The sequence below is a fragment of the Lottia gigantea genome, assembly GCF_000327385.1.
Source record: "Lottia gigantea unplaced genomic scaffold LOTGIsca_25, whole genome shotgun sequence".
Classification (NCBI taxonomy): Eukaryota; Metazoa; Mollusca; class Gastropoda; family Lottiidae; genus Lottia; species Lottia gigantea.
In genome coordinates this window covers 362610-386003 of record NW_008708752.1, presented here as the reverse complement: position 1 = coordinate 386003, position 23394 = coordinate 362610, and the positions used below count along the sequence as shown (strand labels likewise).

General features: G+C 30.7%; 3 protein-coding genes across 3 annotated transcripts; 2 read left to right on the top strand and 1 right to left on the bottom strand.

Annotated features, from left to right (window-relative positions):
- Positions 1-2067: 2067 nt before the first annotated feature.
- On the top strand, positions 2068-5737 carry LOTGIDRAFT_214955 (hypothetical protein). The gene is made up of 9 exons (XM_009055571.1): positions 2068-2208; positions 2508-2539; positions 2682-2747; positions 3116-3285; positions 3763-3833; positions 4139-4255; positions 4659-4719; positions 5015-5122; positions 5485-5737. The coding sequence occupies exons 1-9, from the start codon at positions 2155-2157 to the stop codon at positions 5670-5672; spliced, it is 867 nt and encodes a 288-aa protein (XP_009053819.1). The 5' UTR covers positions 2068-2154; the 3' UTR covers positions 5673-5737.
- A 6590-nt stretch (positions 5738-12327) lies between these two features.
- Positions 12328-19153, top strand: LOTGIDRAFT_160422 (hypothetical protein; the record flags this gene model as incomplete). The annotated part of the gene is made up of 5 exons (XM_009055570.1): positions 12328-12389; positions 16219-16472; positions 17755-17905; positions 18251-18397; positions 19144-19153. The coding sequence occupies 5 exons, from the start codon at positions 12328-12330 to the stop codon at positions 19151-19153; spliced, it is 624 nt and encodes a 207-aa protein (XP_009053818.1).
- Positions 19154-20269: 1116 nt separating this feature from the next.
- On the bottom strand, positions 20270-20791 carry LOTGIDRAFT_68260 (hypothetical protein; the record flags this gene model as incomplete). Its single annotated transcript, XM_009055532.1, has 1 exon — positions 20270-20791. A coding segment is annotated over one exon (522 nt), but the record flags the coding sequence as incomplete, so codon positions are not given.
- Between the last annotated feature and the right edge of the window lie 2603 nt (positions 20792-23394).

Below are 23394 nucleotides of genomic sequence, written 5' to 3'. Positions count from 1 at the left end.
TATTGGAATATTATATTAATCATGTATTCATCACAGTTTTATTTTAGTATAGAATAACAAGAAATAACTAAATGGCTCGGGGTGCTAATTTCGATCTGAGATCTAATAAGACAGTTTATTCCATCAGGTAATTTACAAACTAATGTTATTTACTTCATTTAACAAGATTAAACTTAATTCTATAAAAGAATCAATTATACTGGGCCATAAACAAGAGAAGTGTATTGCCAGTAGTCTTATTAGACGAAATGGATGAAAATTTGGCCGAGGAATCTTTAAAAGGTGTCGTTTTTATAGTGGGGACAGGGTGGGGGGGGGGGGGGGGGGGGGGGGGGGGTCATATATATTCCGCAACAGATTAGATTCCCCCACATCACATGACGCCTGTTGCTTACAGTCGTTAAAAATCTAGCAGCTTTCAAATTCTGCCGCCAGGTCACTTGAAGAGCATCCATTAACAGGCTTTAGCTCGTGTAAATTGTCTCTCTCAAATTGTCAGTTGTGCCTTCTGTGAACTTGAGCAAAGTTGAAATGAAATGATTATTTTCCATCCTATTTTTCTGCACCCAGTGTGAATAATGTTGAAGAACGTGTTAAACTTATTAACCCTCTTAGTGAACGCAATGACATTTCTTTAGACTGCTGCAAATTCCAATAACAAAAATCTTAGTGGGTGAAAGCGAAAGAGCTAAATATATAACCTAGATTTTTCTATGATTTCCCTTTTGTCAAAACGAAGAAAGGAAAAGAACCATTTAATATTCTTTTGTTAATGTGTTCTTTTTTAAACCAACTCGGTGAAATAAAAGAGAGCTCTTGTGTTGGTCTATTGAAGAACTCGTAATAATAAAGGACTACATTATGTTGAAAGGTTCTTGAAAATAAAAAGAATGAATGAATGATTAAAAAGATGAATGCCAAAGCACTTGTCAAAATCTTAAAGAGATTGTAAAGAGGTTTTCTAAATTCTTGTGTATCAGGGACACTGATAGCATCAATTTGCACCATTCCAATTTTCGATCAGACGTCTGTAGTTTCTAGCAATTCCACTAAAACTAAGTGTTTGATGACGTCATTAATCTCAAAATATTATGCTTTATAATCACTTAAGGCCCTTCGCGATTATTGATGTCACTAAACTTTCGATACACATAAAAAAAAGTCTATATTTATAATCTATAATACACTAACTATGCACTAACGGCTGTTTAAAAATTCATTGGTGAATTATCATTTTCAACTCTTTAATTGATCATCTCAAGGTAGCCACCGTCTTTAGGACAAACAGTCCAAAAATATTGATTCTATGACAAATTTTGCCTTTTTGGGTTAGTCTGGAGATATTTCATTTCAATTCTCTCCAATTCTAGCCTTCGATTCCCCATGCGATTTTCCAAAGTAAATTATTTTGTTTCACTGTAAACCATTGGATTGCAATCAGAAGATCGGGGTGGCCATTGTATGAAATACTCGACATTTCATTATTCTAAATAGAAACTTTTTCATAAAAAAAGGTCTCGGGCGATTTGTGCTGATTATTGGGCATGTGTTCAATTAAAGAGGTGAAATTACAGTAGTTACTTCCGGCTTTATTTATTTTGATAAAGAATTTGTATAAAAAAAAAAAAGGCTGGCATTTCATACTGTTTCTAGCTAAGAATCTATTTTTTTTAAAAGAACTCTAATATATCTATAATTATCAGATACAAATATTATTTTTATAGCTTTGTCACTTTTTATATCGTTTTTTTTTTAGAGCCATCCGATATTCAGGCATTAAATTTAGCCTTTTCAATGTGTCTTTAAGTATTTCTAAAACACACCTCACCAAAAAAACAATTGCAACAAATTGGAAAGATTATTTTCATATTTGAAGTAATTTTTTTTTATTAGTGCCTAGCCTATTTAATGTTTCCAAAAATTTTGTCTTTTTTTCTTATTATTGCAGAAACAATTGGGTATTAATATTATCACAGCTATGTATTATTGATTTAAGGGAGGTAACTCCTTCTCTTCAGTGTTGTAAGCGATAAAGGCCGCTGACATCAATTATTTACCTGTTGCTTGGAAACGACGCCATTGATCTAATTTTCTGACAGGTGATTGTTTACATTTTTTACAGAACAATTACTAAAAGTTTGATTGAAAATAAAGATGATTCCTGTCGAAATAGAAGATAATAAATTACCCATTCCTCAACTGATCCAGGTATAGTATTTAAAAGTTCTGTTTAAGTCTTTATTCAGGTCAAACTACAAGAAAGTTTGTTTAAATCGTAAACGGGGATAGCAAACGCCACCGTTGACTTTGAACGTAACAATGTGTTTCCAATTCTTGCAAATCTGTCTACACTGTGTAGATGGGATTTATGGTCAAATGTTGAAATTGCTGTGTGATGAAATCGATTAAATATCCTAGTTACGTTTATTATTTATCACAAACTTAGGACTTTTATAAAAGGCAAGTTCGGGATGTTTATTTAAAAAGTTGTTAATTTTCTTTTGTAGCCAAGAGAACACAAGGCCAAGATATGTGTTTGGTAAGTTGGTTATGACTTCTGAGTTATTCTTCAAGGTTACATATTATGTAAAGGCTGGTTAACACACTGGTTAGCTCAAATGCATTATGTAGCGTATGGTAATTATTGTCATTACATGGGGCTTGTTTAATGTATTTTTCAGGGCTGATTTAACAGTAGATGATGTTGATAAACTCAATGAATCTTTGAATGCTGACCATAATAAACAGTAAGTCAGATTATATCAAAATTTAATTTCAAAAACATAAACATATATCAAACTAGATATATTATACTTGCTTATCTACAATTTTTATCAATTGGTTACTCACATATTATCATCTTTTCAACCAAAAGAGAACAATTTGTTTCACAGTCATCAGGAATCAAGGAGTTTTGATTAAGATTATGACATCATCAGATCCTCTGAGAAACTCATGCACTAGTATAGCAACTAATTTCTTATGTCGGGAACTTCAAACTCATACATTTCAAATACCTTATATTTATTAGAATAGAAATTTGATGAAATTCTGAGACTTCAATTATTTTGGAGAATCCACTTACATAATATATAATAATAATTGTTTTTAATAGAGTTTTGGCTAATATATTTGGTATAGAAGATTATAAAGAAAATTTAAAGAGTGGTGTTACTATAGATCTATATTATTATACTTTACAATTTGCACGAGAAAATGGATTCAACAAAGAAAAATTATCAGCTGTATTCTCTATCATTAAAAAAACACATGAAGTTTGTATTGGTAAGTTTAGATCATTGATTGAAGAATTAATTTGTATTTATTGTCCTAAATTTTGTCAAATATAAACTTTAATTTAAAAAAGTTTTCATATTGTCAATCAAAGCCATGAACAAAGCTGGTAGTCGTAGTCGAGAATACACCAGCTGCAAATTGACAGTGTTTAACTTTTTCCTTTTGTACACAGTTTTATCAATTTTGTTTTAATATCATTCTTAGTTCCACCATAACTTTGTACAGGACAGTCTTATTTTTTAGAATATAATACTAACATTACCACGTTTGGTTCAGTCAACCATTTGTATGCGAAAACAAACATTGTACTCTCTCTCTCTATACAACAGAGTATTACATCAATTGTATAGCAATTACACTGATGGATTTTTATGCACGAAGTCCTTAAGTTTAGATACAACAGATACTGAAATATAGATTAACTTGGACCCTTTGAAACCAACTTCTTTTCTCTTGTTATTTCAGAAACACCGTTTGGTAATTTAGATCAAACATTTAAATATTTTAGAGACTTACTATTATGTCATGCAGTCAAGGTAAAAATCTTTGCTATGACTAACTCGTTCTAATACCTTGACAACATTAGGCACTCTTCTTGTTCATAAGTCGTACGACTCCTGTTGGCTTATTTTTAGGATTTATCTCCCTTGTGAGATTTGAATATAATTTAGTCCACCAAATGCTTTGTTAGAAATGGTATATAAAATGGCAGGCAAGATTAAGTAGTTACCCTTTCATTCATATTGTTTAGTCTTTCTGTGGAGGATACTCATTGGTTGTATTCATTAGTGTACAATCAAATCAAAGATGGTGTTATAATACCTATTGCTTCTTATTATAGAGACCACCACACAGTATAGATTTATATAATGCTGATGAAGTAAGAAAAATTACAGAATATACCATAAATACATACTTCCGTCATTTTAAAATGTATAAATATGCCTTTACTCCTTTAGTAAGTATTGGAATATCATTTGATTCTTTTGAATGTACTAAATAATTAAGGTTATATCATCATTTTCTGAATATTCTGTTCCAATTTCCTCTTGGCTGGTCAAAGAGTTTATTCATTTGTTTGGGGCAATAAATATACCCTCTGTGCTGTAGCATTGCTAGGGAAGGTCCCCAGAACTGGCCTGACAATGCCCACCCGATCCTAAATTTTTTATCATTTACATAGAGAAATAATTGTCTATAACCATCCCCCCTCTCAATTATTGTTTCATAGAATAACCACTGCAGGTGTGCCATAGGCTTTGACAGGGATAACCTTAAAGACAGAGGATAATGCCACTATTCTTGCAAATTTTACCTAATTGCACACTTCTTCAATTCATCATGAATATTTCCATTGTCAGGTGAGATTAGATCTAGCTATGAATTATATTGGTATACCAGAATCACCAAGACCAGAAGAAGGTATGTTAGATAGAAAATTTCATCAATTTCTTCATCTTGGTCTAAGACCTTTTCTACCTCTATTTCAATCTATTAGGTCGTGTAATATTGATCTGTGTTGTAAATGATACCAAGTGGAAATATACGAAAACTTATACTGTGATGTGATAACTATTTTTCCTGAGCCCAAAGTCATGTTGATATGTTCTTGTCCAAAAAAACCTTTTTCATCATGACTTTATTTAGCTGTTTAATATATATCATTCATATTCAATACTCTATATATACTTCTTAACACTTGCACTGCCTTTTTCAGCTGGTGATGTTGAAGGTGAAGGTCAGGCTGATGATGAGCTGAAAGATGTTGATGATCAGATTGAAGGTCAAACTGAAAATACAGAAACACAAAATACACCAGAAATAGGTAAGTGTGAATTATTAAGACACAATATTATTAATATCTTCCCTCTCAAAAAAACATTCATTCAATATAAAAAAACATTCATAAAAGCTAAAAGGTCATCAATTTTAAGAATAAATTGGTTGCAGAAAATGTCTAAGGGGGGGCCAAAAATGAGAGATCTTTCTCCGGGACAAGGCCAAAAGGGCCAAAGCCCGTTAAGGTTTAAATAAATCCAATGGTTGGTTGTGAGCACTTCTACACTTGGTTCAATGACAGCTCCTAAGAAAGCAACTTGCTTTGTTTGTAGAAGACAAATGTTACATTTCGTACAATGAATAAACAGAAGTTTGATTCTGTTAAATCTTAACTAAATCTTTTTTCAGAAGAGTCACCTGCACGGAAAGAATTACGAACCATGATCCAATCTTTCCTATCAGAAGAAATAAAGAAAATGAAATTATCAGTGGAAGAACAAATAAAATCCTCAGAAGAAGTTTTACATCATAAGTTAGAAGCTGTAGAACCAACTAAGAAAAGTCCCCGAGCTTCAGCTAAAGGCAAAAAGAAATGAGACTTTTCTGCCAAGCAATAATTTCTGTTTTATTTATTCTTTTATAACAAAACAATATACCTTATACTAATGTGTTCTTTTTTGGCCCTCTATATAGTGAGGCCACTCCAGTGACCTTGTGGCTTTCGCTCTTGCTCAGCAACAAGTTTACCCTCAAGTTAACCCTATACAAACTGAGTCTAAAACCATGGATTAGTCTTTGTATAGCTACCCCTTACTCCCTTTCACCACATTTTAACCCATTTGGAGCCATTTTCGGAAATTTTTCGACCCAGTGTCTTTCCTTGCAAATGAAGGAGGTTGGATGTTTCAACATGGAAAAAAGAGTTTAGTTATATGATAAGACTAACAACATTCCAAGTTTTACAAGCTGGAAAAATAAAGGTCTCTCAACTGCTGGAAATCAAAAAGAGTATGAGTTAAATGCATCTCACAATACAAGGTGAAATAATAAAGTACACGTAAATACTAATTAGGAGTTCTAGTACTAATCAGTACATACATGGCATAATATATCACTCACTACCAAATTCTACCTTGATTGAATACTGAAAACAGTTCATCCAGTTCATTAGATTTTAGTTGACCAAGTCAGAAAAAATATCTTAATTATGTGAGTTGTTGTGAATAGTACCGGTACTCAACATCACTCACAGTTTATCAGTTATTATTACTTGGTTGAGTAGAACTCAAAAACAGTAGTTCACTTTCAATAGATTTCAAAAACAGTTCACCAATTTACACAATTTGTAAAATATTTCCTAAATAGATGAACTGTACCCATGAATTTAATAAGTACACCGATTGACCAATATTATTACTTAATCAAAAAGGATACTGAAAACAGTTCACCAGGCTGATTGTCTCCAAGAAGACTATTTATCTCCAAGAAGACTATTTATCTAAATTAGGTGAGTTTTAATAATCAGTAATCATCATCACTTACTAATAACAGTTCACAATATCAAAAACTGTTCACCAATTTTCCCCATGTCATAAAATATATCTTAATTTTGTGAACTGTAGTGATCAGTGCTCAACATCACTGCAAACAGATCACTCAGTAGATTCCAAAAACAGTTGAGCAATCTGAAATAATCTAATAAAGCAAAGAATGAACATAAATTTCAATTTTTCATGGGTCAATCAGGAAGGATGTGATACGTCTCAATTGCCCCTTTATTATATCATATGGAAAGATGAGAATTCAGAGAAATAATTCCTGTGGCCTTAAAATAAAAAATATCGATCAAGAGGAGCAAGATCTATTCACAAAAGAACCCTCCACCAATATTCAGCGCATTTACGCGGAACACTAATTTGGTAAGCGCACCAAGGTAGCACCAATTGAAGAAGAGTTAATTCCCTTGACGCATCATCGGGAGATAACTCCTGATTGACTGTAAATAATGGAGGCTTTCAAAACGAAGTTTTTTAATATTCAGTAAAATGGTGAGTTTTGAATGGAAAAGAGACATGAAAGCAACCTTGATGAAATAAACGGCTTATACATGAAGCTTTGCATTGTAAGACAAGATGAAAGACATAAATAATATGGGACATTCCCTCTCATTTATTTGCTTTGCAAACACTGATAGCCCACTGTCTTTGCAAATTCGTTGGTAAATGAAAAGTTTTATTGGATATCAGCTTTTAATCAGTGCTGATTACTGATTATTTTGTGTGGTTTAAAACTATCAATATTTGCAAGTTTCCATTGAATACACTTGTGTCGGTCAGATAGAAATAAGTCAACTGCAGTGGCTTTGTGCAAGATAAACTTGTCATGCTACCTTCTTCAGATTTTGAACAGACTTTTTACAAAGCTCAGTTTTATCAACTTGTATAATGTCCATCACCAGCTTATGTAAAATTATAATAACTATAAGCTTATAATCTTAAGTCAATATTGCAATGATATGAAAACTATTTTCTTTATTAATTAATATACATGTATATTTATTAATTAATATACATGTATATTTATTAATTAATATACATGTATATTTATTAATTTATATTATATTTATTAATTTATATTATATTTATTAATTTATATTATATTTTTTGATTTATATTATATTTATTGATTTATATTTATTAATTAATTCATATTATATTTATTAATTTATATTGTGAATGATGTGCTTGGTCCTTTTACTTAAAAATATCCTCCACTCTTACAGTATATTTTTGTTCGAAGTGTGGTTCCAATTGCAGAACTATAGTTGTAGATATCACTAGCAATTCAAAAAATGCTCATACTTTCACAACTCTTTGTGTTATTCAACTTGGCATTCATTTGGAAAGTCCACAGCGCTAATTGTTCAAGCGATAAGCTTATTTTAAGTTGTAAAATGGAAAATTTTATACTTTCCATAAATTTTGATGATCATAAGTTTTTAGAATCAGTTCTATAAAAAGTAGGGCTTGATGATATACCAGTATCTTGATAGATACCAATATAGAAATTTATATGATTAGTAATATCACCTGATTAAAAAATACTGAAATATCTCCATATCATGATATATGGCAGTTAATTATTTTTTTTGTCCAGATAAGATCATCCACACAATTTGAACAAGCAACTTAATTTTTTGAAACAGATGGTTTTTTTCATGATATTCAAGACTGGGGTGTTTTTAGAGATATTTATTGTTTTTTCTTACATTTTAAATTTTTAGATAGATAATCAACAACATTTTGTACCAAAAACCAGTAAAAATCACTCATCGTGATATTTTAATGCTTAATATCATGACATCAACTTGAGCCAATATCGCCCAGCCCCAATGAAAAGTATCTTTAATAATTATATATGAGGTAAGGTGTGGGTCATTCCCCATCAGTCTATACTGGTAATTATTGAAGTCTGCTGTGAGGTATAACGCAATAACGCAATAACGCCCACTCCTGTAGACCTACTGATATATATACTTTTATTATCAAAACTCAATAAATATTCAATAGTGTGTTATATATTGTAGAAATGGTTATTGTTTGTGCAAATCCGACACTGATAAAATAAAAATGAAGTGAATTAATTTTCAACCAATGGGCTGAACGGTAAGTGGTAACAGGTGTTCTCATATAGGTAGAATTACTGCTACTGTGGACAATATATACCTAGGGTAGGTAGGTTACTAATCAATATTACCGTCAGCTGAGAATTTATTGAAAGGAAATAAAACTCCCATATTGCATGCTAAATGTATTTCATTTAATTTATTTCAATTCAATAATATTTCTCAATCGGATTACATAAGTTTAAGGTGTTTGACCGAATATCTCAGAAATAAAAAGGTAGGATATACTTTTATATATGACAATTTCAATTAATTTTCAGGCTTACAGGTAATTGCTATCTTTATTGTTTTTCTGCTTATAGTACAATTTACTATAATATGACGTTTCTCCATACATTTGCAGAGTTGAATGACTCTTGTAATAGCAGAGATCTGCCACCTTTACTAAACTCTTCAAGGCCATCTAAAATCTCTAAAAAGAGTCAAAAAAGCCTGTTTTCATAAAAAATTTAAGCTTATATTAATAAGCGTTCAATAAGAAAATTTTAAGATACACATCCATATGTGTTATGGCACAAAATATTGAAAAATTTGAGTGTCTCCTCCTGTGCAATCAGAGATCAGTAGTGGAATAAACCAATTTAAGGAATTACTGAAATTGAAAACACATGAAATGACTCAATCTGTAGAAGATCTAAATCTAGTGGGGTGACCTTATCTGAGTTGTTGCAGATAAGCTAATTTTAGTAGTAGACTTCCTCTTTGCTATCACAGAGAATCTTACTCTAGTATGACTGCTTCCTCTTTGCTTTGCTGTGTTCTTGTAGCGAATCTTATATTACTAGTGTGACTCTTTGTGCAATTGTAGAGAATCTAACTTCCTCTTTGGTTCAGCAGAAAATTTGTGCTTGTGGGGTGAGTTCATCTGTTTTATTGCTGAGAATTTCATATTAGTATTGTGACTCTCTGTGCTTTTTCAGAGAATCTCATATTAGTATTGTGGCTCTCTGTGCTTTTTCAGAGAATCTCATATTAGTAGTGTGGCTCTGTGCTTTTTCAGAGAATCTCATATTAGTAGTGTGGCTCCCTATGCTTTTTCAGAGAATCTGATATTAGTATTTTTCAGAGAATCTGATATTAGTATTGTGGCTCTCTGTGCTTTTTCAGAGAATCTCATATTAGAATTGTAGCTCTCTGTGCTTTTTCAGAGAATCTCATATTAGTAGTGTGGCTCCCTGTGCTTTTTCAGAGAATCTGATATTAGTATTTTTCAGAGAATCTGATATTAGTATTGTGGCTCTCTGTGCTTTTTCAGAGAATCTCTCTTTGCTGGCATGTTTCTGTCTGTGCTAATCTCAATCTTTGCTATTGCTTAGAATCAACCACAAAGGGCACTTGTTCAATTGTAGAGAATCTTAAACTACTTCAGAGACATTGTCGAGGTAAAATTTCAAGGACATATGGAGCAACTTAACAATTGCAACCCTGTAACATGATGAAGCTGGCACAGTTGATATACTATTGATTGGAATCAGTTGTATTTTAGTTGTAATGTCCTCAAATCTATCATTGATATCTGATATAATAGTCAAACTTGCTTTTAAACAGAGCACATGAAAAATACTAAATGATGAGTGTTAACAAAATATCTTCAATTTTTATCCTTTAGAAATGGCTGGTACCACACTGTGATAAAACTGTTGATTCTACTTCTACTTCCCTTAAAAAAAACTAAGCCAATTTTTTTTTTTTTTGGTATTTTGTTTATTTTGTTATTATGAAATTAAACCCAAACATTACAGTAAACAAATTTGATTTCCTGTTGATTATTGGTAAACAACAGGTTTAATATTTTCAAGGTCATCGTTAAACATGGGTGAACAACTGAAAGAATTAGTGAAGAAATGATTAACAATAAAGTATTTTCTGACTGAGGTAGATCATGTATACAATTGCAATATCCTATTAATATGGATGTAAGAATGAATTAAGAATTAAAGAAATTAAAAGAATGAATGAAATAGTGGATGAATATTCAATGTGATGTATGTTTATTATAAAGGAATTTATATATAGACATTAAAGGGACAGATTCACCATCCGTTTGACAAATCATACCTTACTCTCAGAAACAGGAATTCAGTAATAGTGTTCACCATTGAAATTTGAACCTTCAAATCCATGTGTGTCCATAATTAACTGCATTTGACTTGTCTTTTCTTGATACTCCACCAGATATAGAAAATACATATATTATAGAAATAGAAAGTGAAATTTTTATTTTGAGGTATATTTGAAGGGGTTATATGATTTCCATGCAGTTTTGATACCTCTGAAGACTATTTACATCTATTCAAGACCCAAATCATTAAAATAAGATAAATGAATAGACTGATGAATGAATGAATGAATGAATGAATTGGTGAATGAATGATTAATCAACATATTGATAAGTTGGATGTTTATCCTAAAGATTTTATAAAAAAAAATATAGATCTTAATACATACTTGAGAAAATTACAATATTTCAAAAGTGTGAAAAACCGAATTGAAATTTCAAGCATGAAATGAATGAATTAATGAATGAATGAAGGAATTAGTAAATGAATTGGTGAATGAATGATTAATTAACATATTGATAAGTTGTGTGTTTATCCTAAAGATTTTATAATATAGATCTTAATACATAGTTCATTACCTATTAAAATATATAGCCTACAGCTGATTACAAAATTACTTCTAAACAACCACAATAGGGGGTAGGATATTAATTTTCACTTGGAAGATCAAAACTTCACACATGGCCAAGCAGATTTGATCAGATTTCCACTTTGAAAAATTAGAGTGTATTTAGGATCTGTCATTAGCTGGATATAAAATGTAATTGTTAATCTTTATCCATGTTAGAAAACAGAATTTAGATATAGCTTAGTGTTAAGGTCATTATCAGAAAGGACCATTATGTACATGACTTTCTGACCATTGGTCATAACTTGGAAGTGTTTTACTGTTGTGGAAATTAGCAAAAACATATTTTGGCTTTTATGTTGTGATATTTAACTTTCCATTAGTTGAAATTTGTCAAAAATAGTTTTCAAAGTGATTAAATGGGTTTGGTTTTATTGCCAAATAGTGCACGCATGTCAAAGTTGAAAGTGTTTTATCTATTATGTGACAAATAATGACATATATTCTGTGAATAATTTGGATTTGTGCAACAATCATTGTATATGTTGGGTTTTTTACCAAAATTACATAGTGTGTTCTTGCACGATTGCACTCAATATAGACATACAAAATTTTACAGCAAAGTTAAAAGTCAATGTTTATTTTTGAGTTATTTACTGGAACATATATTCTAAAATTGAGGATAAAATATTGTGTTCTAGGAAAAAGTGCAATTTAATTGAGGAAAATCTTTCAAAAAATGGATTATATCATATTTGTGTCAATTGCATAAATGTTTGATTTAGCCACATAGTAAATTTAATATTGACAGTAGTGATAAGATACAACAATCAGCCAAAAAAACAATAACCTATATTATGACTTCCTTAAATGTATTTTATCTAATATGACATGTAACTAAATATTGACTATATCTTCGCACAAACTTTTATTTGGAAATGTTACGTCAAAAATATAAACAACTTATTCGTAAGAATAGAGAAAGGAAAAAGAAGAAAAAGTAAGTTTTGAAGATATTGATATCTCATTGAATTTTGTCTAAACATGCTGAGTGAAATTTTTTCTAAACATGCTCAGTGACATTTTTTCTGAACATGCACAGTGAAATTTTTTCTAAACATGCTCAGTGATATTTTTTATGGAACATGCTGGGTGATATTTTTTCTAAACATGCTCAGTGATATTTTTTCTGAACATGCTCAGTGATATTTTTTCTAAACATGCTCAGTGATATTTCTTCTGAACATGCTCAATGATATTTTTTCTGAACATGTTCAGTGATATTTTTTCTAAACATGCTCAGTGATATTAAACATGCTCAGTGAAATTTTTCTAAACAAGCTCAGTGATATTTTTTCTGAACATGCTCTGTGAAATTTTGACTAAACATGCTTAATGAAATTTTTCTATACATGCTCAGTGAAATGTTTTTTGAACATGCTCAGCAAAATTTTTTCTAAACATGCTTTGTGAAATAACACATTTTGCTAAGCATGTTTGCTTAGTGAAAAACTTGCATTCGGGGCAACAAGGGGGGCGACTGCCCCCTCTGCCCCAAGCCTCCCCCCCTTGGCTCCCCCCCCCACCCCCCTTGGCTCTGCCACTGATTCCTGGCAAAGTGGTATTACATTCTCAAGATATTGTAGAAAATGTAAAACTGAAGTATTCTAGAAAATGTAAAGTTGATGTTATATCTATTTGCTGGTTTGTCTAGAATTGAGTATTGATACAATTTGTTACAATCTGTAAATCGTGACATATCACATTACGATGTTTTAATTCACTGCTATATTGTGACATCACTCGTTTTTATCAGTAATGCTGGCTTGTTATTGGGAAACACTGGATTGTTGACTCTAGATTTCCCTCATTGTGCACTACTTGGCATCATAGGACATAAAATCAAATTTCAATTCATGTTGTTTCATTACACAGGTGGGTGTAGTAGGCCTACTTGACATATTGATTTTATTTTATATTGTCATGTCATTTGAAATTCATTAGTCAGTTGACCAAATACAAGTTATAATATATGTATTGTAATTAGGAGGTAGAAATAGACTAATAACCTGTAGTATATTAATATAAAATAGAAACACATTAATATACTATAGATATAGTTAATAAATATTACGTTCATTAAGCTCTATTATTGTCAGAACTTTTAAAAAATGTTCAAAAATTTTAACCTTTTTGTTTATTATATTTTTTATTAGAAACATAGCTTCAAATTTTGAATCATTTGAATATGTTATAGAAGTTGAGGGGAAATAGAGTTCTAAATATTTTCTCTTCAGTTGAAAGAGGGTAAATTTAGCTATCCATTATCCCTTTTGAGAATTTGAAATGTTACAAAAGGTTCGCTTATTATTAGATAGGAATATGAGGGTGTATGATACCTTGCCTGGCAAGCTATCTTTAACTAGGTCTGTTTAGTTCACCATTATCATAAATTTGAATGTGTGATGAAGAGATCATTTAAGATTGTGATCTGTTATCTTTTATCTTGATGCACAATATTTCAGAAAAAAACAGGATCTAGTTCATATTGACCTATACTTGATTATATTATCATTGGTAGGTGCACTAAGGCGACCACTTAAACTTGTGATTACCTCGATAAAAGTAATGAACATATTGTTGTGACCACTTTAACTTGTGACCAATTACCTTGATCAAATTATTGAACATATTGTTGTGACCACTTTAACTTGTGACCAATTACCTTGATAGAATTATTAAACATATTGTTGTGACCATTCTAACTTGTGACCAAATTACTGATCATATTGTTCCTACCACTAAAACTTGTGACTAATGAAATATTGTGGTCAATTTAACTTGTGACCAAATTACTGTGACTAAATTTAACATTACTCTGACCAATTTTACTTGTGACCAAATTGCTCTGACCAATTTAACTTGTGACCAAATTACTCTGACCAATTTAACTTGTATTATGCATTTTAACTTGTATAAGCACTTATGTGAGCATGTTTCCTACAACTGTGTTAATAATATAACACCTACAGTTACAGCGCTCCCCTGTGGTTTACACAAATAATATATGTTACTATATAGCAAGTTTATCATATTAATATTATTACTGCTCAAGCTGTTACCAACTTTCAATAATGTCACAATAATATCATATACCTTATCATATACCTTATCATTAAACTCTAATATTTATTATTATTTTATTCTTAAGTGCATATCATTAATCATTTTTAATAAACAAATAATTTTCATGATTTTCTAGTGAATATTGCACAAGTTTACTGGACAGTTACCAACTAATAAAAACTCAATTTCAGCTTACTGTATCACTTTTCAGAATACAAAGCTGACGCTTAGTTCTACTCTTAATTAAAATCAAAGTTATTGTTATTATAAAGAGTGAAGAAGGTTGATGCATAAGAAAACTGCTATGTAAAGCACGGGCCAAGGTCACAAATGAAGAGATCTGCTAAGATATAAACTAGGGTGGAGTTAATAGAGTTAACATTAAGTTTCGAACACAAAAACACGTAGCAGTAATCTAGAATAATCTAATAAATATTATGAAGTATTCTTGCCATAAGATAAGGGATTATATGAGAAGTCTCTGCAAAGATTTCTGTTTAAAAATACGATATATACAGACTTAATACAGGAAGTCGAAAAAGGGGTGTGTTTAAATTTCAAGCCATAGGTTACATTCCCACTATTGGTTATGATCAATGATAACATACTTTTGATAATATTTGAATATTAATAACTTATTGGAATTGACATAGTCTAAACTTGCACAGTACATTTCAGTTGCATAGTTAAATAGCCAAACCTTGGGATTTCCATTGTGAATTTGAACACTATCAGCTGATAGAGTTAATATTTTGCTTAAAATAGAAGATGCCTTTAAATTTCTGTTCTCAATTTAACTCTTTGAACACAGAAAATGGATCTGATTAAAAAGTATAGTAGTAAATATTTATTTGAAGATTTTTAAGTTGGTAATCCCTAGGTCCGTAGCCAGACTTGAAAGTTCGGAGGGGGCAAGTAATATATCATGAAGGGCCATGGTGTATAGTGTTTAGTTTCAGTAATGGAAATGGTCAGTTGTCAGAATTTTTTCAGGGGGGCCGACTGATACAATGAATTTAGCAACCTGTAGAAAAATTATGTACCAATTCATCTTGATGTATATTTTAGTCAAAATCCAAAAGCAAACTTTTTGATGTCAAAATCTTTTAATAAATTTGAAAGCATTGTTAATATTGAGAGCTATAACTAATTGTTGCTGTTGATCTTTGGTAACTGAGTTATATTTAAATGCAAAACCTGTTTGATATAAATACCTCAAAATATATAAAGTTATAGAAACAAAAGCAGATACGTATCATATGAATATACCTTGGGGCGAAACTAAAAAATATCAAACATTTATATGTATTCCTCTATTTAAGCTTATATACCAACCAATATATTTTATCTTAAGATTTTTTTCTTTTTTTAAATTCAAATAACATTTAGTTTTACTGCATAGATATTTTGGGTCAAAATTTCATGGTGATTTGACTGAGAACACCTTTAATATATAGACAAAATGTCCTGCTCTTTTAAAAAATTGTTATGGTATGGATTTTTGAATGATTATTGCTTTTGTCTTCTGATGATTCAGGAAGGTGCCAATTTACGTAAAAACAATTTGAAAAATTTGGTAAAAATAAGACAGTAGAGAAAATATTATAATTTTTCAGTTTTCAACCATATATGAATTGGGATATCTTTGAAAAAAATATCTAGATTTCAACTGCTATTTATATTGTTTATCTTGATTATTTCAGTGGAATGGAGAAGCAGGCAAGCTATGAGGCGGCAGAACCAAATACTGATGATATAGAACAGTTGATGATAGAGAAGGCTCATGATTTATTCCGAGTATGTGATACGGAAGAGAAAGGCTTCATCACCAAACGTGATATGCAGAGATTACGATCAGAGCTTCCACTCAATCCAGATCAGCTACAAGATGTCTTTGATTCACTTGATGATGATAAAAATGGCTACCTCACTCTGGAAGAATTTACAAATGGCTTTGGTAAGTTAAATTTACAAGTCATTTTTGATTTTAGAAATTTCAGAATCTGTTGTCAATTTTTCCAGGACTCATGTATTGGTTAAATTTCAATATAGATTTAGGGCAATAAAATTTCAAAAAAAATATTAAACATTTTGTGGAAAATTCACTATTGCTTTGTTAAAGGGACAGGTTTTCCAGTTTTGGGGTTTGATTTGGGTCTTGAATATATGTAAATAGTCATCAAATATTCTTTCAAATATACCTCAAACTAGGAATTTCGCTTTCTGTTTCTATATGTGTCTTTTCGATATATGGCAGAGTCTCAAGAATAGACAAGTCATCTTTTTAACTTTCAAATGCAGACAATTCTGGATGTGATGTGATGGCTCATAATAAGTTTCTGTGAACAGCTGCCCCTTTAAATTTATATATATAATTGAGCCAAATGTTGTTCTGTTTTGGGTAAATTATTTTCTTTTTTGATCCATAGTATTGACAACCTAGTCGCCAAAATTCAATTTGATAAGCAATCTGAAGGTCAAAATTCAAATCATGAACAAAATTTGACACTTAGATAAAAAGGCAATCAGTATTTGACACCTATTTAGTTAACTTTTTACTAATTAGTTTACAATCCAAGATAAAGATTGAGACAGTGTCATATATCTTTAATCTTGGTGTAAGCATTATCTTGACAGTAATCTTGACTCAAGCACTAAATTATACTAAATAGGTTACCATAGAGCATAGTCATTGAATTGAGATTGTTTTGGTTGTTGGATATGACATATGTGTATTTTCTATTTATACAATGAAAGTAATGGCTAAAAATTCAAGATGGCCTTGGTTATTAGGTATGATCTTCTGTTCACTCAATGAGATTTAGTAATATTGAAGTTGACTGGTTTTGAATACCTTGTATTGCTAGCTTGCAGGAATTGGTAGGGCTAGTCTAGCTTTTATACAAATTTCCTGATCTCATTCTGTGGCTCCTGTAATTCCAAAACAAGTTTATTTGTTTATGACGCCATTATCAAACTAAAAAATGGGCTTGAATAGTAAAATCTGAAATCAACTTTTTTTTGGAATTATGGACAAGAAAGTATATTTTTAGTATACAATAGCTCACTTATAACTCTTTTGAATCCAATTTTTATAAGACTGGTGCAGTGTGCACTAAGGTTAATTTTGTCAGGACTCTTAAAGGATGATTGACATAATAATATACAGTCTGTAATACACAGAGCTTTGGTGGTTCAACTGTATTGTAAAGATAAATACCTGTAATTTTATTGAATAGGAAGTTTTGTGGGTATGTCACCAAGAGGTAAAGAAGAAGAAGAAGCTACTGAAGGTAGTTATGAAGTCTATGAAGAAGATGAAGATGGTAATATGAGTAAACAATTTGATGATATGATGGAACAAGTTGGTGCTTCAAGAATTCTTCCACAGTAGGTTTTGGATTTTCCTATTTATGAAACACAAAAGATTTATGCTTTATTTTTCGGACAGTCATCTATATGAATGGGCAGTTTATCCTCAAAAAAGCCAAAAAACTTGACGTGGAATACTGTGATGAAACTGATGATGCTTTAAATCAGAAAGACCCTGAACACTTAGAACCCTATAGAGTAGTCTAATACCTATCATCGATAAAATTCCATTAACCCAATCAGAAGCCATACACCAGGATGTAAAACGTTTGATTCGAGTTATCAACAGTATATGACAAGACAATGAAATAAAATAAGCAAATTTGTATCTTTAGACATTTATTGAGTCATTATTTTTTACAGCGATGATACAATAAAAGCATTATGGGTAAAACTACAGAAAGATGAACCTGGCCTAGTGGATTATTATGAAGAGTTTCTGTCCAAAATTTCAGGAGACATCAAGAAATCTCAAACAGATTGTGAAGAGCTAGAACATGCCTTGAAATTGTAAGTTTTGTTTTTTTACATCAGACACACAAGATTTTAACTCCAAGTTCTATTAATTGACTAGACTATGCTGACAATCATCTTTTCAAGACCACTATTAAATAATTATATATTTGGCTGATGAGGAGCAGAGTATGGAAATCACATGATGTGCTATTTTCAATGTGAATAGAGAGTGGGTAATGTTGTTAAATTTTACAAGATAAATCACTGGTATTAAGGTTTTACCATGACTGTATAATACTGTACACTTACAGAGACAAACGACTAAATAATGGCCTCTGTATACAAATTTGAATCAGATCTTAAGTTATCATTTCATTTGGGCCAAAATTAACAAATGGTTTAATATATAAAAATTACAATTAAAATTTATTGAACACAATTTTGGAGGTGTAGGAAAGAAATGATTGTTTCGGAATGATATGCTTCAAAGTTTAGACCACACCTAATGCATTCATGATATGTCTATTTGGAACCCCAATTCCACAAACAATGTCATGTATTGAGGTAAAACAGAAGTACCCTAGTAATTATCAACTTCTCAATATAATCTAAGTATGGAGATAAGGACATAAAGTGGTAGATTTTAGCTACCTGTAGTACTTTTCAGAATTAAAATCACGGGGAAGTGCACATCTAATTTCTCAACTGTCAAAAAAGAAAAAAATAACTACCTGGAATGCAAGCTTTTCAGCTTATGTGCATTATGTAATTGTATTATGTACAATAATATTTGTTTGTAGACCTACTTAAAAACATCCCTTCATTTGCCCCCATCAGTTAAGATTGTGTCCATGATTTCATTAAAATCTTACATACTATATTAACAAAACATCATCACATGATACTAATAATACTAAATTCTTTAAAACTTAACAAGTGTTATTTTCACCTAAGTACAATTTGATACTACTATAAATACACAATAAGTCACTTGAGACTAAGTTTGTTTCACAACATCTACCATCTTGATATCTGAAGGGTGTATGAGTAAGATTTGACAGCTAACCCTTGATCCAAAAGGTCAATATTCTGGTCACTCACTTTGAATTGTAGTGATTTAATTTTTAATTCATGAGATTCATTGAAGTAGGAGATATTCTGCTACTCTGAACCTTAAAAGGGAACATCATTTTGATGAGTCTTGAGTATATTCTTCAGAAGTACTAGAAATGTACGAAAATCAAACAATTCCATCAAATAGGAATTTGTTTTCTTACTTCTATAGATGTCTTTTTTAAATATGACAGTGTCTCAAAAAATACGACTCGTCTTTTATACTTTCAAATGTGTATAATTCTGGACACATGGATTTGAAAGCTCAAATTTTGACAGTGAGCTGTGAACACTATCACTGATTGGCTTCGCTACAAAATTCCTGTTTCTAAGATTAAGGTACAATTGGTAAAAAAAATGGCGGATCTGATTGGCTGGATTGAGCAATTAGGTAAGTAACAGTTTAAAGTAACAGAAAAAGAGTTCCTCTAAATAAAGAATTTGCCAAAAGTTACTCATACACAAAAATGGATATCTTTCAATGTAATAATGCATGATGATGTATGCTGGTATTAGTCATTCAGCTGCCAGTAATAAGTTTCCTTAGTTCTTATAAGGCATAGTTTGCATACAAAGTACAAATAATCACTTTGTTCTTCTCTGAAATATCTGATTAAGTTAATTATTATTCAATTAAATTAAAAAAACAAACAGATAAAATAGTTTTGCTGATTTGGTTTGGAATTTCATTCATGTAGATCAATACTGTCTTGTTTGTTCTGTTGTTAAAATGGTTTAAAATGATATGAAAGACAAGTCATTGACAACAATAAGGTGATGTTTCTTCTTAAAACAAGTTTGACCGTTATATCAACGTTTAGTAATATAAATAGCTGCACTTAAAAGGATTCCAGTTCCTAAAACAATGAAAGCCTGTTTGGTTGGTGTTCCAAAATGTTCAACAATGGCTTCCCATCCTCCACGCCCAATTATCCATGAAGCAACATGATCACGAATATAATCCACCACAAAATTAATCGTAGCATTGATAATGGGAATACGATTCAAAGATTTTAAAATCATTCTGAAAGCAAAATAAAACAGTGCCACTATTCTTCCCCAATTAATGACGCCATCACTAAAAATATCTCCTGCAACTTTCATGAATGTTTTACATTCTGTTCTTGGTGGAACTTTGGCTATCAAATTATGCATATTTTCATCCTTATCTAATTCATCTCCTATAGATTTTAAAGCTTTTCCAATTTGAACCTCTAAGGAAGGGTCTATAGGTGGTCCAATAGGAGTATCTGGTTCTATGAGCTTTTCGATATTTTCTGTGCCAGGTATTTGATCTTCCTCCATTCTGTCTTTAATAAAGTTTGTGAGCAGAAGTCTAGCCTGATTGCTGACATCATCTATATTTAAGTTTTTCTGACTCCCCTTCATTTTTTCACTAAGTAATACTGCTAAAATGAGATCTGAAAAATGCAAGAAAAAAGATGCATTCTGTTATTGTTCACATAAATCTTCTAGAATAGGCATGAGTTCTGGCACGCTTTAACGTTCATTGTGTGTGGTTTTGTAAATGAATACCAGTTAAAACGGAAACACGTCAAAACGGTAACATTTTAATAGTCAAAACGGTAACAGATCTGCCAAAACGGTAACAAGATATTTGGTTATAACGGTAACAGATCTGCCAAAACGATAACACAATAAAATGTACTGTAAAATCTTTTTATTCTCTATAATAGAAAAATTGTTACTGTTTTGACGTGTTACCGTTTTAACTGGATACCTTGTAAATCTATGTACTTTATATCATACCAACCTCTAAGAAAGATTGGAAAACAAAGTCCTTTTCAACATTTAAAAAATCACTGTGTTCACCCGCTAAAACATAATATAATCGACTTTCCAACAAGATGAAAATTCAAAAAATGTAAACAGGAAGTATAGTCAGATTGCTAAAAGACCAAATCGCCCTGAGATATTCTAGTCAAATCGTCCAAGTACTATGCCAAGTCGAACAATAAGGCCTACATCAGGACAAGCTAATATCAACGTCGTCTAATATGAAATTGGGGCTAAAATTTATGTGTCATTTTGTTATCAACTTCCAAGAAAATCAAAGTTTTATATAGAAAGACTCACCTTGATTAAAATAAACCTTGTACCTTCCCTTTAAATTTTATCTTAGACAGTTTAACATTGATGTGGACATATTAGTTTGTACATGTTGACATTGGATTATTCTAAATTTTGGAGGGGGGAAAGGTTAATTATTTTGTTAATTTTGGCCATATTTTCAATTATTTTAATAGATTTCTAAGGAGACTTGTCTTATTATGATAATATTTCAAAACAATTTTGTTTAATGTGAACAGCTTCAAACAAATTTGAGTGAAAAGTATTGCTTTATGTCTTGAATAAAATGCTAACACCCCTTTTAAAGTAGACTTACCCTAAAGTAGTGGGTCAATGATTTTCAACTATGTACAGTATAAGTAAAAAAGATAATAATATATATGACAATTATAGATAAGGAGGTAAAATAAACTTTTTTGCTTAATTTGTAATAATATTTTCATTAGTATAGTCCATTCTGTACTATATATCTGTCATTGGTGTCATTGATATAATTACAACTATCACACAGCTGTTTTTGATAGTGAAAAAGTTAGTAACTTTGGAACACTAAAATAAATCTTAAAGGGACTGTAAAAAGTTTTTTATTGAAATTTTACGAGTAATAGAGACATTTTTAGCATCAATTTGCACAATTCTGATTTCTGCAATTCTACAAGAATTAAGCATTTTATTACGTCACTATCGCAAAGGGTCTTATATGATATTAACAGACTTTGCTTAGTTTTATTGGAGTTACAGGGACCACAGATGTCTGATTGAAAATTAGAATGGTGCAAATTGATGCTATCAGCGTCAACGATATACATTAAAAATTTAGAAAGACTCTTTACGATCTCTTTAAAGCACACTATTACCACTTACAATTAAAATGTCAGATTGTGAGAAAAAGCTAACATATTTTTTGAAAATTCTTAAAATTTTATTGTCAAATAGTGAATTTACATGTGACATAGAGCTAATGCCTGTGCCATTAAGAGGTAGGCTACAAATCTAAATCACCATGACAACTTAAATTTAACATTGAAATGTGTCAAATGTGGGTTATTTACACCATCCTGTCATAAAGCCACACCTTTATTTAGAAGTATTAGTCAAGGTTACTGTCTTTATTTTAGTTTAGGACTTAAAACACACCATACTTAGACTACATAATTTGTAATTTATGCTTATAGCAATAGGAGAATTTACTCATTGTTTTTCACTTCTTAACTAACTGTTATAAGCTTAAGGTAGGAATTAAAACCAAATTTCCTTTTATTAATAATTTTTAGAATATTTATAAGTTTATGTTATAAGTCAAGACTAGATAGATGATATGAATTTTTGTTACACACAGATACATTCTCAAAAAGTGAAGGCGAACTTTTCCGATTTACCTCTTGAAAACTTTTAATATTACATTAAAAAAATAAAAAAATTGTCGCTTAGTTTTTAAATCATATCACATTACTCTTGTCTGCTATTTTTAGCCTGTATGATATATGAAACTAGAGTTGATTCAAATAAGCTTAAGAAAATCTAAAGTTTTGCTTTGTATGGGTAACAGGAAAATTAAGACCCAATTGCTACAACTAGGATGTCACTTAATTTAATTTGAAGTACAGTCAAATGTTCGTATCAATGGAAGGAATCAGATAAAAATGGAAGCTTTATGTATCCAAAATACACTTAATATATAGGACGGAAAATTGCTTTAAGGAAAAATATAAATTTCATTTCATTCATTTCATTCATTTCATTCATTTCATTCATTTCATTCATTTCATTCATTTCATTCAAAATTGAAATAATTTTTTGTCTAAATTCAGATGTTTTAAATGTGTACATATTTCTTATTATTTCAG